Source organism: Lepisosteus platostomus, chromosome 21 (genome assembly GCF_059453375.1).
Source record: "Lepisosteus platostomus isolate fLepPlt1 chromosome 21, fLepPlt1.hap1, whole genome shotgun sequence".
Taxonomy (NCBI): domain Eukaryota; kingdom Metazoa; phylum Chordata; class Actinopteri; order Semionotiformes; family Lepisosteidae; genus Lepisosteus; species Lepisosteus platostomus.
Window position 1 is genome coordinate 1,131,391 of NC_142631.1, and position 16,004 is coordinate 1,147,394.

The window sequence follows — 16,004 nt, forward strand, 5'->3', positions numbered from 1 at the left end:
CTTTCCTGAACAGATGGGTAGACGATTAATAGGCCCAGGTCGTTTGTCTTGCTGTAGACCTTTTTCTAAACTCTTGTTTCACAGGTGCTGTATCTGTATTTGCAAAGCAAACGATTTGGTCAGTTTTACCATCAGAATAAGGTGGTGCATGCTGAAGGAACCGATAGGGAAAAGTGGAAAAAAATTGTGAAAAATACAGCACTTCCACAGCTGGGTTCACGTACTCACTAATTTTTAAATGTGATACATTGCCGACCGTCGCGATACACCTTTGTGAAATCTACAGTGATGTCTTTTTTTTTTCTCTTTAGATCAGAAATAAAGAAGAAAATAAAAACCTAATCAAACTAAATTGCATTCCGCGGGACTTGATTGTTGTCAGTGGCTATCCTAACTTAGTTGATCCCAGGCGATCGCTTCAATTTAGTTATGTTTTTTATCCATTAAGTGAGAACTGAATGATGGTGATTTGTTTGAGGCTCAGTGTCTGTAGAAAATTGGGTCGCTGATAAAAACCCTGTTATCAAAGGGGGCTACTTTCTCATTTACATTTAGATGAGTATTGATTATTTATTTACTCAGTGGAGAAGGATTCTTTTCCAATCTTATCTCCCTCGTCTGTGCTTGTCACCTGAAAAAAAAAGAGATAGAGTTCTTGACACTGTGCTAAGATAACAGCATTTTGTTGAACAGATAAAACTTGGAATGGGGCTTTTTTTTCTTTCTTTTCCTCTCGCTTTTGACAGAAAGAGAAAGTTTTCAAAATTAAAACTGATGGCTTGTGTGTTGAGAAGCTCCCCCAAAAAGGCTCTCAATTCGCCCTGGTAATGAGGAAAATTGGCTGTCCAGTAATGGTCGAAGTCCTTCTGGAGAGCAGATTTGTCTAAATTGTCTAAATTGTATTGGAAATGGTCTATTTTTATCATTTAATGAAAGTGACTTTCTGTGAAGAGTATCCTGTAATAAACGGCGGTAGATAATGTTTTCATAGCACTGGCTCTGTGTTCTAGAGAGGTTTTAACTTTGATGACTGTGGCTTTCTTCTCCTCGTACTCGGCTCTTAATGTCTGTGTATGCTCCTGTGGTTGTTCTTCAGTGTTTTCTGAGCACAAAAAAACAGCAATATTCTCAAAAGGCTATATGAAAGACCTGTTGAAAGTGATTTGATCTTTGATTTTTACTGTACTTTTTAACCTATGGATAAATCTAGAGTATTAGGTGGTACAGATTGGGTCTTGGAACGTGTAAAGGGAGGAAGAGATTCATGGTGAAACAGGAATGTGTATTCAGAAGGAATGTGCTGCTGCATGACCGCATCCAGTCACGAACTGTGGGAGCTTGGAGAATAGTTGTTGGAAGCAGGGTGTTTTCGTAGTGTTACCCAGTGTTCTCCACTCCAGAGATCTTAATACAGAGCTCTCGGCAAGGTCTTTGTGGTGTTGGTGTTGCCAATGAGGGGTGGCACATTGTTTGATTCTCCGAGCCCATGCCACCATGTGGGTATTTTAGTTGAGATGCCATTAACCCCCACCCGCCACTGGCATTTCAGGCTTGCAGAGTGCAATGGAGAGCACAGCCTTGGTTTAAACTGGTTTTCGATTGATATCTTGCAGTTTTTTTTCCCTTTTCTTCGGCACCTTTGGCCCAGAATAAATTCAGCCCCTCACGAAGTCTCTCAGCACAATAACAATAATTACTGTAATTCGATGCCAGATCTGTCTGAATACAGCTTGATAGCTTAATAGCCTCCCACACCCCCCCTCCTCCTCCCTCGCTCCCTCTCTGTCTTCCCTGGTCTCGCTCTTCCTCGTGTTTTTCGGGGGGGGGGGGGGGATTCGGAAGCAGGATCAGGGAGAAGGCCGTCTCCTCCAGCACGAGGCAAGAGGGACCAAGTTCCCCACATACCTCCCTCCGCTGAGCGGGGACCAGCGCTGAGAGAAGTGGCTGGACTAGGGAGCTGTGGGTGTCCGGGTTCACGTGGTGTGTGATCATGTGGGGCGCGGGTGGGTGTACAGAAGGGTTGCTAGGAATGGGTTTGGGGTGATGGAGGAGGAGGGCTCCCGGCTGCACAAAAAAAATAGGGTCCCCCGACAGGGCCTGCCACATCTTCTCAGGTTTTGAACGGAGAAGCGGGGCTCTCCAGAGGTAACCCCTGTCAGCTCTGGTTTCCTTCAGAGGAAGGCAGCCCCAGCTGCAGCGTTCTCATCGTGCGCTGCCCCATCTCCCCACTGCGCCCCTGGCCTCCGGAAATCTACTTTCCTTGGTCCTGCTCCGCTCTCCTCCCCACTGTGAGCTGGTGTGTGGGGAACGGACTGGCGCACTCTGGCTGCCATCGCTTCATCCAGGTTGGGGTACACACTAGTGGTGGTGAAGGGGATCCCCATTACCTGTAAAGTGCTTTGAGTGGAGTGTCCAAAGAGACGCTTCATGAGTGTAAGGAATTATTATTATTATTATTTTTATTATTATTATTATTATTATTGTTGTTACATAATTTCTTCACTTTCATTTGCACCTGGGGATTCCTTTTTCTCCTACCACGTTTCCCCTCTGTCCTAGTCTTGTCAGCAAAGCAAACTACAGGAAGTCTCTTTTCTTAGTGCTCTCTGTGAATATCCGCTGTTGCTAAAGTCATACTTTATCGCATGCATTTTAAAAGTGCTTTACCTATACTCAGTGAAATGATTTGTATTTGAAAGTTGAATAAAAATCAATGAAGTATATGTAAAGAGCAACCCTGACATATCACCCTCGTCTTAAGGTCAGTCCTAAAGCTCAGCGAATTACTGAACCTTGCCTGGGGCCCAGTGCCTCACATATGTATAACACAGCGGTAATTGTGACAGGTATTTATTTAACTGCTGAAACTTTTCATTTCTGCAGCTGGTAAATAAGACCCGCTCTCTGATGTTCAGGTGTTTCGTTTTAGCGCCTTTCCTGCTGGATTCGGAGAGTCACGCAGGGGCTCTGTGACCTTGTGCTTTTAAAATGCTAGCAAGCCCCTCCTGGGATGGAGAGCACAAAAAAACCCATTAGAAGCCCCGTCGTCAGCCAGGATGACCGGGAACAGTCTCGGCAATGACAGAGATGACACCACGGCGTGCTCGGAAGGTGACTTACATTCCTGCTCAAGAACGGGATCCCATTTTTCTTCGTTAGCCAGTCAGTCATTAGCCTAGTTGCACATCTGGATCCCCACAGCAATTTAAGGGATATGGACTGTTCCTTCAAAAGTGTTAATTAGCCCAACTGGAGGGGAACATCTTGCTTTCCTCTCTCCCCTAATGTATTGGACAGATCAAGGTCTTTTCAAATGCAAACTTCCGGAGAAAGAGCAGGGGGAGAACCCTGGAATCGGTCTCCATCTTCCCACCTTTCCCTTTCCCCTTTCCGCCTCAGATAGCTGAGAGCAAACCCCTGTCAACACAAAGCAGGCTAAATAGCAGCTAAAACACACTGAGACTCATGGGAGTAGCGAGATCTGTTGGGTGCTTTTTGCAGATTTGTTTTTTGTGCGTTTCCCTTAAATACTGCGCCTGACGACTGGCCATGTGAACTCTGTGCACCTTGAGGTTGGATACCGGTGAAAGGTTTAGACATAAAACTTGCGTTCTTGTTGCAGTCATCCATCCAAGGCAGCTTTTTGAAGCTGGAAAGCATGGCCTGCGTCTGCAAGGTCAAATCCTGTCTCCAATGGAGCTGTGCTGGATTCTCTTGGATCTCTTGACTAGAGAACGTAAAGGTCACTTTATGCGTTTGTGTATTAGCTGCAGTATTTGCTCTCTGATGCAGATTTGTAGCTCAAATGTAAAGAGATTATATGGCTTCTTGTTTCTTGGTAAATACTGTGCTTAGCACTTTCACCTCAGCGCCTCACATCAGTGGTGCTGAAGCCTTCCTGCTCTTGAATATAGGCTTTCTGATTTGTCACAGAGACCAGCCCCGTTCCCTCTTCATGAAAATAGTTCAAATTTGCACCTACGTCAGAAAAAGGTCTGTGTCTTCTGCAGCCAGAGTTTTGCCAGTTATACACAGATTAAAATGTATTAACTGTTATATAGAAATTGCCCTGGGGGGTCAGTAGCATTTCCCTTTCTTCTGTGGAGGTCACATACTTTTTAAGGTTCCCGTGACATTTTGGAAACTACTTGCAAAAGGGTAAACACTGCCCACAGTCTTTGCCCTACTTAGAGTGACAAGTTTTTTTGTTTTTTTTTTGGTATTTTTCAAAAAATAACTATGAAACGGGTTACTTGTCTTTCGCAGATTGTGAAATTGCTGCGAATTCCCTGCTGTCTGCATGGCGATGCTCTGATGGGCTCTCTGTTGGCGGCAGCGATGTCTACAATCTGCTCTGTCGTTTAAACGTAATATGTATTGATTTATAAGGACAGTTCGTATTAAATTATATATCCTGAAATAATGCAATGTTCTAGACCAGGTCTCCTGTGCTCTTTGCTAATTCAGTCTCTTGGGGTCACTGCTACTTTAATAAAAATACAGTTGCCTGTGGCGCACACACACAGAAAAACAGGCGCATTACAACAATTACTTTCCTTACAGGGTTAAGCTCCTGCCATTGAATTTCATGATATTTTGCTTCTCTTGCCAGCACAGTGTTTTCTAACACCGCTAAGAGAAAACACTTACCGTACAGCAACACGCTGAATCAGATCCGCCTGGTGACTAAGATGTAAATAACCTGGTTTCAGTCACGGATCTAAGAACTTTACGGATCTGTGTGTAAGGGCAGTCAGGAAGCGGGTGGTAAGCAAGCCTGTTTCTTAGGCCTCCACCCTGATTGCGCCGCTGTGTGTTGAAGCTCTGTCCTGCCCAGGCGCCAGTGCTGCTGGACGTGGTTCAGGTGGCACTAGCTGTGTCAGGCAGAGCAGGGGCCACAGGCAGGTGGAATCTGGAAGAGCCCTGTAAGTATCCCCTTGTCTTTGTTTGCTGTGTTAAGCTCTTTCGAGCTCCATGCCCTGTGAGAGCCTGAGATTTATTCTCGGGAGATCTCTGGTGCTGGACTGGTGAGTTTGCACCAGCTTGGAATAGCCCTGCCCTCTGCCCTTTGCCCTCTGCCCCCTGCCCTGCTGTTAATGCTTTCTGGAAGACCCTGCTGGTGGTTGGGAACCCCCCGAACCCCCACTGCGGCTTTCTCCGGAGTCCTTAAACGGAGCAGCATTTTAAAAACCTCTCCTTTATTCTCTCCCCTCCCTGGATGCCATTAGAAGCCAAAGCACTGTGGCGTTCAGGGAAAAGTAAATGAATTTCAGCTGATTTCTGACCTAAAGTTGGCCGAGCCTGTGTTTCAAGTTTTCTGCCCCCCCCCACCCCCTCATTCTCTTTTATTGTTCTCCTTCTCGCGACATAATTATGTCTGAAATCTCTGCGAGCCAAAGAGGTCACCGAAAAGGTTCTCCATTTCCATTGAGATGAGTACGGCCTCTTAAGACGCGGCGAATCTGATGGCCCTCCCCTGCTGCAGCCCCCTGGCGTGCACACCAGCCTCTGACCTTGACATGCGCGGAGGGGAGCTGCAGTGAATCCGCCAGGCCCAGCCGCGTCTCGCCCTGCCTGCGGGGGATCGGAGAGAGCGGGCCGGTGGGCCAGGCTCGCGCGTGCAGGAAGCTGCTCTCTGGCACTTCCTGTGCCCTCGGTCACGTCACTGCTGTGCTGTAGTGGGAGAGCGGGACGGGGGGGACGTGTCCTGTCGTAGCACCCGGACACTCATGGTTCCCACTTCTTCATGCTGGGGTTTGTGATAATGGACTGCGTACTTTTTGCTTTCGGACTACGAAGGATGTTTCTTTGCACAATGCCAAGACCTGTTTTTTCACCTCCCTGTTGAAAGTAAGAACATTTGAGCCAGCGAGTGGTGACAGACAAGAAGGAGAGGCCTTTTAGCCCTTTTTTTATCCCTTATAGGTTGTTTGGAGGGGCGGTTTTCTGAGTCTTAAAAGTTGCCAGAGAGTTGGCTTCGAAAACATGGCTGGATGGGGAAAAAAAAAAGTGCCTCTTGTTTTAAGTTTTTGGTCATTTCCTCTGGTGATCTTGTGGTATTGTTGAGTTTGATGCAGTCTCTTGGGTTGGCTGTATAAGGAGTGGTTTTTAAGGGGTTTTAAAAGGTCTGTCATGTATCCCCTGTCCTCAATGTACAGCAAGCTCAACAGCTCCTGTCCCGATCTCGGGAGCTCAGTGGACCAGTGCTCCAGAATTTCAAACCAATGCCCCACTATGCTGATGGGGGATGTGGCCCCGACCTACAGCTCTGTTTGTGAGCCACACAAGGCGTCCTGGTCTTGTTCAAGCCCAGAGTCTGGCCTCCCTGAAGTTCTGCTTTAGTTCCACTGCTGAAGAAGCTCCTGTCTCCTCCCCCCCTGCTGCTGCGGCTCTGCGGCTGAGCCTGCGACCCAGGCAGGCCCAGCAGCCACATCACCCTGCAGCTCCCAGCTGGCAGCCCACTGGAGCTCAGCAGCTGTGGGCCTGGCCAGTACCTGGATGGGAGACCTCCTGGGAAAGCTAAAGTTGCTGCTGGAAGAGGTGTTAGTGGAACCAGTAGGGGGCGCTCACCCTGCGGTTTGTGTGGGTCCTAATGCCCCAGTATAGTGACAGGGACACTATCCTGTAAAAAGGCGCCGAGTTTGTGAGCGCGCGGCCGGTGTTGGTCTCCAGCCCTCATCTGGGGAGCGGAGCCGACTCCACTTCCTGGCCCTCTCGTAGCGCTTGACAAACAAACACCAGCGCGGCGCGGCCCAGCTCCGACAGTGACCCCGCATTAAAGTCTCATTAGCGCTAATTAAATCAGAGGTGTGTTGGGGAGGAAAGCAAAATATCAATTAAGGTGATAAGTGGTAAAAAAGAAATGCTTAAATGTTAATCAATTTTAAAATTGTTCTGTGGTCCCGCGCTCCCATTCATTCAGTAAAACGTGCAGGAGGTGGGCGTTTGTTTTATGCTGTTTTCTTAGTTGCTGTTGTTTTTCCGATATGTGGATCTTAGGTGCGTCCAAGGCCTGAGGACCTGTGAAACGTGGTCTGCCTGTCTTCTCCCTTTTTCTCCTTCATTCACTGCAGCCAGAGTTTAGGCGAAGCGTTGCCACGATCACGAGTCACAATGAGGGTTTGTCTGAGCTGTCCAAGGCCATAACTCATCTGCAGGTCACCCCACCCCACCTCCCCCTTCCAAAAAATGAAATGTTTGGAGTGTTACAGGAATTTATTGTTGCCCCTCTACTTGGAAAAGCTATTGAGCTTGAGTTCCAGAAATTAAAGTGAAATCCAGCTGTTTTTTTTTTTTCAGTGTCCAGATGTTTTGCAGGATGCAGAAGTTGCTGAGCTTGGCCGATTCAGGGATTCCGAGTGTGGGGGGGGCTACTCGGCACCCCCGAGCTTCATGGCATCTACTGTGTGTCCCGCAGGTCCCCAGTATCGCTTGGAGAAGCAGAGCGAGCCCAATGTGGCTGTGGACCTAGAGGGCACGCTGGAGAGTCAGAGCACTCTGGAGTTCTGCCTGGTCAGGGAAAACAGTAAGTTTTCAGAATTCAAGTCATGATTTACAAGATCACAAGAAAGAGCCACAGAAAGTTCCATATTCAATTACTTGCCATCATTAGTGTTTAATGACTTAAAGCAGATAAGACCATGATGGATTAAAGTGGGGAACTTTGTTTTCTTCAATAACACATTTCAAGAAGCCCATCCAAACACAAGGTCTGGGGAGCGGATTCGTTTCAACCGTCTCTGAATGAATCTTTCTGGAGCGACTTGCATGAATTATCTTAGTATCCGAACATGGGACGGATGAATAGAAGGCCTCCAGTACATTACAGCCTGACCTTTGGTACAGCCAGCTCCCTGATTATATCACCTCAATGGACAAAATGTTGGACACCTCCACCAACTGATGACCATTAACTTGAACAGCATCGTCACCTGTGGTCCATCCCATTCGCTGACTGCTCCCAGCCCATTCTTCTGTCATCTGAGGTTGTCATGAGGGGAGGGGGGGGGGCTATATTTCTGCTTGTGAATGGAAATCAAACTGCTGTGAAAAAGTCCTGGTTGAGCCAAATTCCTGTAATGTAACGAGTTGGAAAGGTGGCTACTTGGCTGCTTTTGTCAGAGGATAGTAAGCTCTCTCGGTTTTTCACTTTGGCACAAATCTGTGAGCGTCGCCCTCCTCTCCCCCCCTGCAGGCTCCCGTGGGGAGGAGAGCTCGGAAGAGGACCCACCTATCGACATCACCGCGGTGCAGGACATGCTCAGCAGCCACCACTACAAGTCCTTCAAGATCAGCATGATCCACAAGCTCCGCTTCACCACCGACGTGCAGTTAGGTAGGTCTCGCCTGGGCTGCTCTGCAGGGCTCGGACCCCCTTCACGCCCAGGCTGAACTCCGTCCTGCTGCTGTTCTGGGACTGTGAGCGCGACACAAACATGGGAGCTGTGGAGTGGCGTCTTCAGGGCAGAGGTGGCAGCACTTGTACAGAAGCACCAACACGAGGGATGTTTTATTCCTGGTGACCATGTTGGTGCTGTACTTCATGCAGGAACAGTAGTTCTGTCGTGTGCAGGGCTCAGGGGTGTCCCCGCTTTCCCTCTAAAGCTCTTTCTGAGTGTCACTGCCGGATTTCTCCTTTACAATGTCTGGTGCCAACAGGTTTCACTTAAAACGGACACAGTCATATTAAAATGAGTTAAGGGCTAGATGAGATCATGCAGCTTTTTTTATAAAATTTCAATTCAGGATCCAGAGCAGTCATCCACAGCAAGCCCTCTGATGACAACTTGAATGAGATCACATCTGTGGCCACTTCACACATTTTCTCTGCGCAGTGCTGAATGAATGACATGTGACAGGCTAAAAATGTTTTACTGCAGGTTCTGCATTACAATGTTGCGTGCAGTAGGTCACCTGTCTCAACATGTATATGAACGAGAGGATTCTTGTAGGTTTCTAATGGCACGATACTCATTACAGCTGCAGCAATGTATATTAATTTAATAATTTTGCACAGTTATTGATTGAGTTTCCTCTACTTGCAAAGGACAGCAACTGTTGCTTTCTACCTGTACAGACCACCAGACAGGGACGTATTCTGCCTGTCGATGTGCAGATGCATTTAGGACGTCTCCCTGCAGCTCTGGGTGCCTTGAACTTCCTGGTCCAAAAATAAAAGGTTTTAAAGGTTGCAAAACAACAGTCGCTTTAACAAGCGGTTAACATGAAACACCTAAATAAACTACAGTATTAAGAATCTGTACAATCCTTATAGGCTAATAAGAGAAGATCACTTTATTGGCCATATACAATTTCGTGTATCAGGAATCTGTCTTTTCGCAAACCGCAAATGGCTCTCCATGAGACACACAGACAGGGAGAGAAGCTGGGGGTCAGAGTGCAGGGTCAGCCATTTATACGGCGCCCCTGGAGCAGCTGGGGTGAAGGGCCTGGCTCAGGGGCCCAACGGAGTAGGATTCCTCTGCTGGCTGCGGGATACAAACCGGCAACCTTCCAGCCACAGGCACAGATCCTGAGCCACAGAGCCACCTCACCGCCCCGAATTGCATAATTCTTAGGATAAATGTTCTTTAATGTCATTATATTGTGGCACATAGAGGAAAGGTGCTGTTTGTATCTGCTAGGAGTAGGCCGCTGTCAGCTTAGTGCAGCCTGCGTGGGTCCCAAGCAGATGTGAAAAAGTGGTGGCTGGTTGGGTTACACGAGTTAGTCTCTTGTAAGGCAGAATAATCATTGTAAAATATATTTTTTTGTTAATATCTCATTGTTTTGCAAGGTGTAATGTGAAGAAGTCCACAAGTACTGCAGTAGGTGATTCATGTTTCTGTTATCCGACGCGCACCGGTATTCGTGGTTGTAACAGGCCGCTGTCCACGTTATGGATGTCCAGTCTCTTTGTGCCATTATTCAGCCGGGGTCAGAATCTGTCCTGTGATCTGTGTGGGTCTGCGCCGTGGAAGTCAGACTGAGCCATGCTGCAGAAATGAAGGAAACAAACCTGCAAAGGAGCATGGTAACGCTAAGTGTGTTTGACAGACCTGTGAGCCGTCCTGTCTTCTGGTTAAGCTACACCCTGACCCCCTGAGGCATCTGCCTTTCCAGGCTCTAGGCCTCTCCGCGTGGCAGTGTGGGCCTGTTAGCAGCTGTCCCAGGTGAGGCTCCTCCAGCACATGGGACTGTCGATGCCGCCCGAGGACAGGGAAGGAACCTGCTGTGCTCTGAATCCCAAATCGGTGAGAGGGAGACCTGAAGTACAGGTCTATAAACAGAAACGTTCGGGGCAGCCACGACAGGCTAAACGCCCACCTCCGACGCTGGAGCTGGCTGCCAGTCTTGTAACGCGGAGTGTTCGAGAGGCACGCTTGTCACTCTCCCTTATTTTAACCATGTATGAGCCCTTGTCTCGGAAATGAACACCGCTGATGAAACTTGAAAACTGTCTCAGCCTATTTGGGTAATAGGGGCTCAGTTCGCTGTATCCGTTTCTTGAGTGTAGGAATGTTTGCCTGTTCTGAGCTTGTCACGTCGGAGGAGGATTTATATTGCTGCGCCAAGGCTGGCCAGTGTTCGGCTGTGAGCTCCGCGCTTGACAGTTTATGTGATAGTTTGCTTCCAGTGAAGTTTGACTCAGAGTATCTGGAAGCTGTCTGAAGAGAAGGCTTGAAAAGGTCATGGCAGATCAGGAAAGATAAATGGTGGATACAGAGGACAGCTGTAAGGGGGATGGAAATAGTTCAACGTGTTCGAGAGTGGAGGGGCCGACCCCTGTCCTGAGACGCGAGGGCTGTGCTTCTTCCTTCAAAAAAAAAAAGGCCCGGCCAGTGAGGTTTATTGGCTTTTTCAGATGAATTACGGAGTCTGGCAGTTCCTTCCGAGACTCCTTCCTCGTAACGGCACAGCCCGGCAGCGCACCGTTCGCAAAGCGCGCTGTAACGTCCTAATTGAACCAAATTATAAAAAATGGCAGTGGAATTAATACAATGCTGCTGTTTAATAAAGCTCGTTAACTGCGTTGCGGAAAACAAATGGGGGGAATTAACGTTATGCTTATTGGAAACGTGTCGTTTCTCATTAAAGGGGGAACAACTCACTCACTCTGTGCTCTGCCTCCTACCCATCAGGACAGAAACTGCTAACGGGGTTTGAAAGCAAATATCGAACACTGATGCGCAGGGAGAAGGGTGCATGTGATCTCTAGTTTTGTAAATATGATATCCAGAACAGCATGAGCCTTCTGTCCCGCCCTTAACTTGAGCACGATCTTAGTCTCCTCTTGGGCGGTGTGTTGTTTTTGGCAGCCGAGAGAAGCCGGCCAACGTCCAGACAGTTTTGATTTTCGATTAATGACATAATGGCGGTAATCACAGAGGTAATGGCTTTCAGGCAGGCGTCTGGCCGAGTCCGTCACGGCATCATGAGGGTGGCAAAGTGCCGGGGAAGCACGGGCAGCTCCCGGCGGAAGAAGGGGAATGTTGGGATCACGGGAGCCGCCAGCCTGCTGGAATGTCCTTTTGCTTGGGGAGGCAGAAGAGGGGCCGGCGAGGGGGACTGGGGTGAAGAGCGAACGGGCCTGCAGGGACTCTGGGCCGGGGTGACGCTGGTGAAGAAGGGCCAGCGCTCAGCCACGCGGCCCGCTTTGTCTGGGGGCAGTGCGCTCGACTTGTACCAGGAAAGCAGCAGGGCAGCTGTCGAGCTCACAGTGCAAAAGCACCGCTGTCGTGGACGCCAGACGGCGATTGTGTGTTCCTCCTCGTGCGTGTGGACCTGGTGTCCTGTTTCAGGCAGGGCTGCCTGGTTTGCCTCACCCTGACTGCAGTGATGTGTGTCAGCTGTTTTGAGTGACATCTCTCCAGCTTGCTGGGCACAAGACCGGTTGTTGTCAGAGCGTGTCTCTCTGACGGAGGCCATGTGAAGCCCTGCGCTGCTGGGAGGCAGTTGATATGTACCTGATCATAAAGAAGAAAAAAAAATGGGAACAGATCAATTCTTCCTGCAGGCCCATGATCACCCAGTGCAGCCAGCTCCCAAGACAGGTGTCAGCAGCAGCAGGGCAGAGCTGTGAAGATGCAGAATGTCAGGTTTTGGGATCTTCTCCACAAGACATTGAATGGGAACACAGCTGGTTCAAATAATGGAGATCATTTTTGTAGCTCAGAAAACATTCAGATTCATTTAAAAAGGTTTTTACTTAAATTTCCGATAAGCATGGTCAGCTAGTAAATACTCTGTCCTTAACATTTGGGTAGTCGTTTATGACCAGTGCTCATACAGTTTCCAGTGTTATTTATTACTTCGGATGCTGTTTGTTTAGTGATCTGCAACATTTTTACAGTTATATACTGGCCAAGATAATAAAGAAGTCATAAACCAACTTCAGTAATCAGCAATAAAAATACCTTCTTTATAGTCATGTGAATCGGCGTGTCGGGTTAAGTGTAGCGTCAGGCAAGATTTCAGAAGGTGTCCTTGATTTAGACCAGCCGGTAATGTCTGCTCCGTATCGAAGTCCGCTATATTAATGAGCTGTGCGCTAAAAAGCATTTACAGGGTTAACAACAGGGCACTCGTTTTTATTGCTGTTTAAGAAAAAAAAGCCACATTTCCTGTGTGGACAAACAACTAGGGATGAACAGATTTGAATGACATCATCTTTTTTTCAAATTGGCTGTTGGTTTTCTTTCTGCGGAAGAAGGCGCAGGGCAGAGCAGCGACTGCAGTGGGCTGCTGGTGGGGACAGTAATCAGGCCAGCGACAGGCTGGAGTGGCGTCTAGCGTCGCCTACCCGTGACCAGGGTGAGAGCTGGGCCTTTTTTACACTGCCTGATCAGGGGTGTTCCGCAGGGTGACAGACCGGGAATAATTTTTTGGTTAATTGCGCCACGACGAACATGCAAACACCCTTTTATTAAAATAACACACAACACATGAGCGACTCTTTTCTTTAACGGTTCCTCTCGTGGGTCTCTTAGATGTTGTGTGCAGAGTGCTTGCTGCCCCTGCTGTATGAGCTCCTGGAGCACAAGGCAAGACGAATTGAAATTAACGCGGAGCGCAGCTGAAGGTGGGGAGTGAGCAGGTGCATTTTTCCTGCTCACTATGGTAATGAGCCTGGGCCATATGCAGTTATTGAGATCATGGCCCTGTTTCTCTATTTTGTTCAAAGAAATTCCTCCAAGGAGACACGGTCTAGTAAACTGGACAGTTTTGTTTGGACACCGAGCAGTTTCTCTCAAGCATGTCCTTCAGGCAGGAACCCCTAATCCTGGCCATTCAGGGTCACAGTCGGGCAGGTCTCCAGGCCTGCCACACAGCACCAATGGAGAAGCTGGGCTCATTGAGTCTTTATCAGTCTTTAAAAGTCTGGTGAGCTCTGCGTCACCTAACACTATGTTCTCCATTCCCTTATATGTATTAACATCAAATTCCGCTTGATTTACTGAATTCATATTTTTTATAGACGTTTTTGCTCATAGGTGAGGTTACTATAACTTGTGTATTGACTTGCAGCATAGAATATCCAGTTCATATACTGTATGCTGGATAGATTTAGAAACAGCTGTTTCTAAAGAGGTGTTCAAGTGATGTGATGCCACTTGAGAGAAGAGTAACATTGATGCCTCCGAACATCACCAGAAAGGCACATATCCTGCTGTATGTAGCCTGTCTCAGAAGCACAGGACACCAGGCAAGACGGAGCCCCTCCAGTCCATCTCTTGGCCAGAGCGATGGGGACAGTTTAGAGCAGCCAGTCAAACCCACCCCACATTCCTGTGGGAGGTGGCAGAATAGAAAGACACGCTGCAAAAACCCATGCTGACCTGGAGAGAACACGCAAACTCCACACAGACAGACTACTGGACCCTGGAGCTGTACGGCAGCAGCAATCACCAACAGTAAATAGCAAAAGATATTAATTCTAAGGGATGCAGTGACTAGTGGTACAGTTTAACGGTTTGTTATATGGTGCTCATTAGCCATTCCAAGCTGGTATAAAGTCCTTTAAGAACTGGAGTCGAGGACGTGATTCTGCGTGAGGATGTGACACTTTGTGGAACATGTTTAAAAAGCAAAACTGGGGCGAAGGCTGGTGTCCCACTGATGGCTGGAATCTCCGTTTACAGCCCAGAAGCCAGCTCTGTCACCCAGCATAGCTCAGCTGCACTAATATATGACTGAGCTGTGATTTATGTAATATGTTCAAAATTAAACAGTATAAATCATTCTTATTTATCCTCCAGGTGATAAAGATGCTGCCAACTAATGTCATTGGAGCATAATTTTTATCGGGTCAATGCAAATTGTTATGCAGGATAAGTCCATCAACTAAAGCAGCTCTTTTTTGCTAAAATCAAGAGCAGAATGCAAAGATCCTATATCTCAATTATAATATTGTAAACATGTTATTAACATGACAGATAATAGGGAACTTCGGGGCTTTGCCGTTTATGCAGGCAGCCGAGAGGAGTGATGGTCAGGGCAAAGGGTTTATAACTAGATGGTTGCAGGTTCAAATCCGAGGTGAGGCACAGCTGTTGTGCCCTTGAGCAAGATACTTCACTGAGATGGCCCCAGTAACATGCCTAGAAACGCAAGTCAGTTAGAATAAGTGTCAGTCAAATTAATAGGTAAAGTCTTGATAACCGATGCCAAGCAGTGACACCAGTACATGATTACACTATATCTCTGCCATTCTGGGATGTTGTAATCTTAAGGAATAGAGCCTGTATCTAGATGACAAGGTAAAACAGAGCTGAACTTCTATGTACTTGTTTATTTCTAAAGATGCAGTATTCAGTCAGCGAACTCTGCTTGCTCAACTGCTTGGTCTTTTGCTCAAACTCCTGTTGAGCTTCAATAAATGAAAGCCAGTCCCGTATTTTTATCTCACACTATGCTGGCGCAGCTCTCTTGAGGAGAATCATGCCCTCCTGCATTTCACTTTCCAAACTATTTTATTTTAGGCCTGTCCTAAATTTATTTAATCATCATATTTTGGGAACATCCCGACCAACCTTGTATTCTCCCAACGGCACAGGTGTCTTTCCCTGCAGGTGCCGATACCTGGATTTCACTGCGTGTTGGAGGAAGGTCTATACAGATCTCCAGTATGTGGCCTCGAGCAGGTTTCAGATCCAAAATCACTTTACAGTCACTGGGTCAGGTTCCATCTTGTTAGCGAAAATGTGTATCTTGTGTGCTGTATGGACTGCTACTAAGTATTTGTACTCCCCTGAATTATTCACCAGAAACTGCAACTCGGTAAAGTCTGAAGAGTTTTAATTCTCACGTAGTTAACAGATTAGTGAAGAACGCTGGAGATTCACGAGGGCAAAGCATCGGCAGTTATATGTGTTCTGCAAAGACTGCTGTGTGCTTTATTTTTTCAGGCTGTACATAAACGTTGACGGAGTTAGATGTTCAAGACCCCGGTGCCTTTAGGAAATGCACATGCTGTCACTTCGGAATTGGTAGTGACAGGCCCATCTCCACAGCCCTGCTGCGAGCTCAGTAATATGTGGATGCAAGCTTGTTGCGTCTCTATAGCGTTTTACCCAGGAGTTTCTGTGCAGAGGGAACATCTCCAATCGGACTTGTACAGTCGACAACACTAAGGTCCTTCCAGACTGTCAGAATGCTTAATTGAATTTCAGCCCAGCCACCCAGCCAGACGGTGACATTAATGGCATCATCAGTGATCTGAATGTCACAGTTGTGATGTCATCCACATCCGTTTTAATATTGGGTTCCAGGCTCGCTCTCCACTGTCACAATGTGGGAAAATTGCCTCATATCATTGGGAAATAAATGGACATTTAAAGAAAGATAGGAATTGAGCTTTGTTGGCTTGGTTTTTTGTCAGTTTGCTTTACTAAAACAAAAACAGCTTCTACACCGAGTTACTAAAACCTCACATTTCCAGTGGATAGAATGTTTGTTTTCTCCTTTTAGAACTGCGGTTTAAATGTGGATAAATACAGCACTTA

The 16,004-nt window shown here is 47.4% G+C and overlaps 1 protein-coding gene across 3 annotated transcripts in view; it reads left to right on the plus strand.

Moving 5' to 3' along the window:
* mapkap1 (MAPK associated protein 1) overlaps positions 1-16,004 on the plus strand; it is a 91,001-nt gene that overhangs the window by 53,101 nt on the left and 21,896 nt on the right. For all 3 annotated transcript variants that reach the window (XM_088615447.1, XM_088615446.1, XM_088615448.1), the window contains 2 exons: positions 7,418-7,525; positions 8,195-8,335. In XM_088615447.1, the coding sequence (XP_088471573.1) occupies positions 7,418-7,525; positions 8,195-8,335 (249 nt within the window). The remainder of the gene's footprint in view (positions 1-7,417; positions 7,526-8,194; positions 8,336-16,004) is intronic.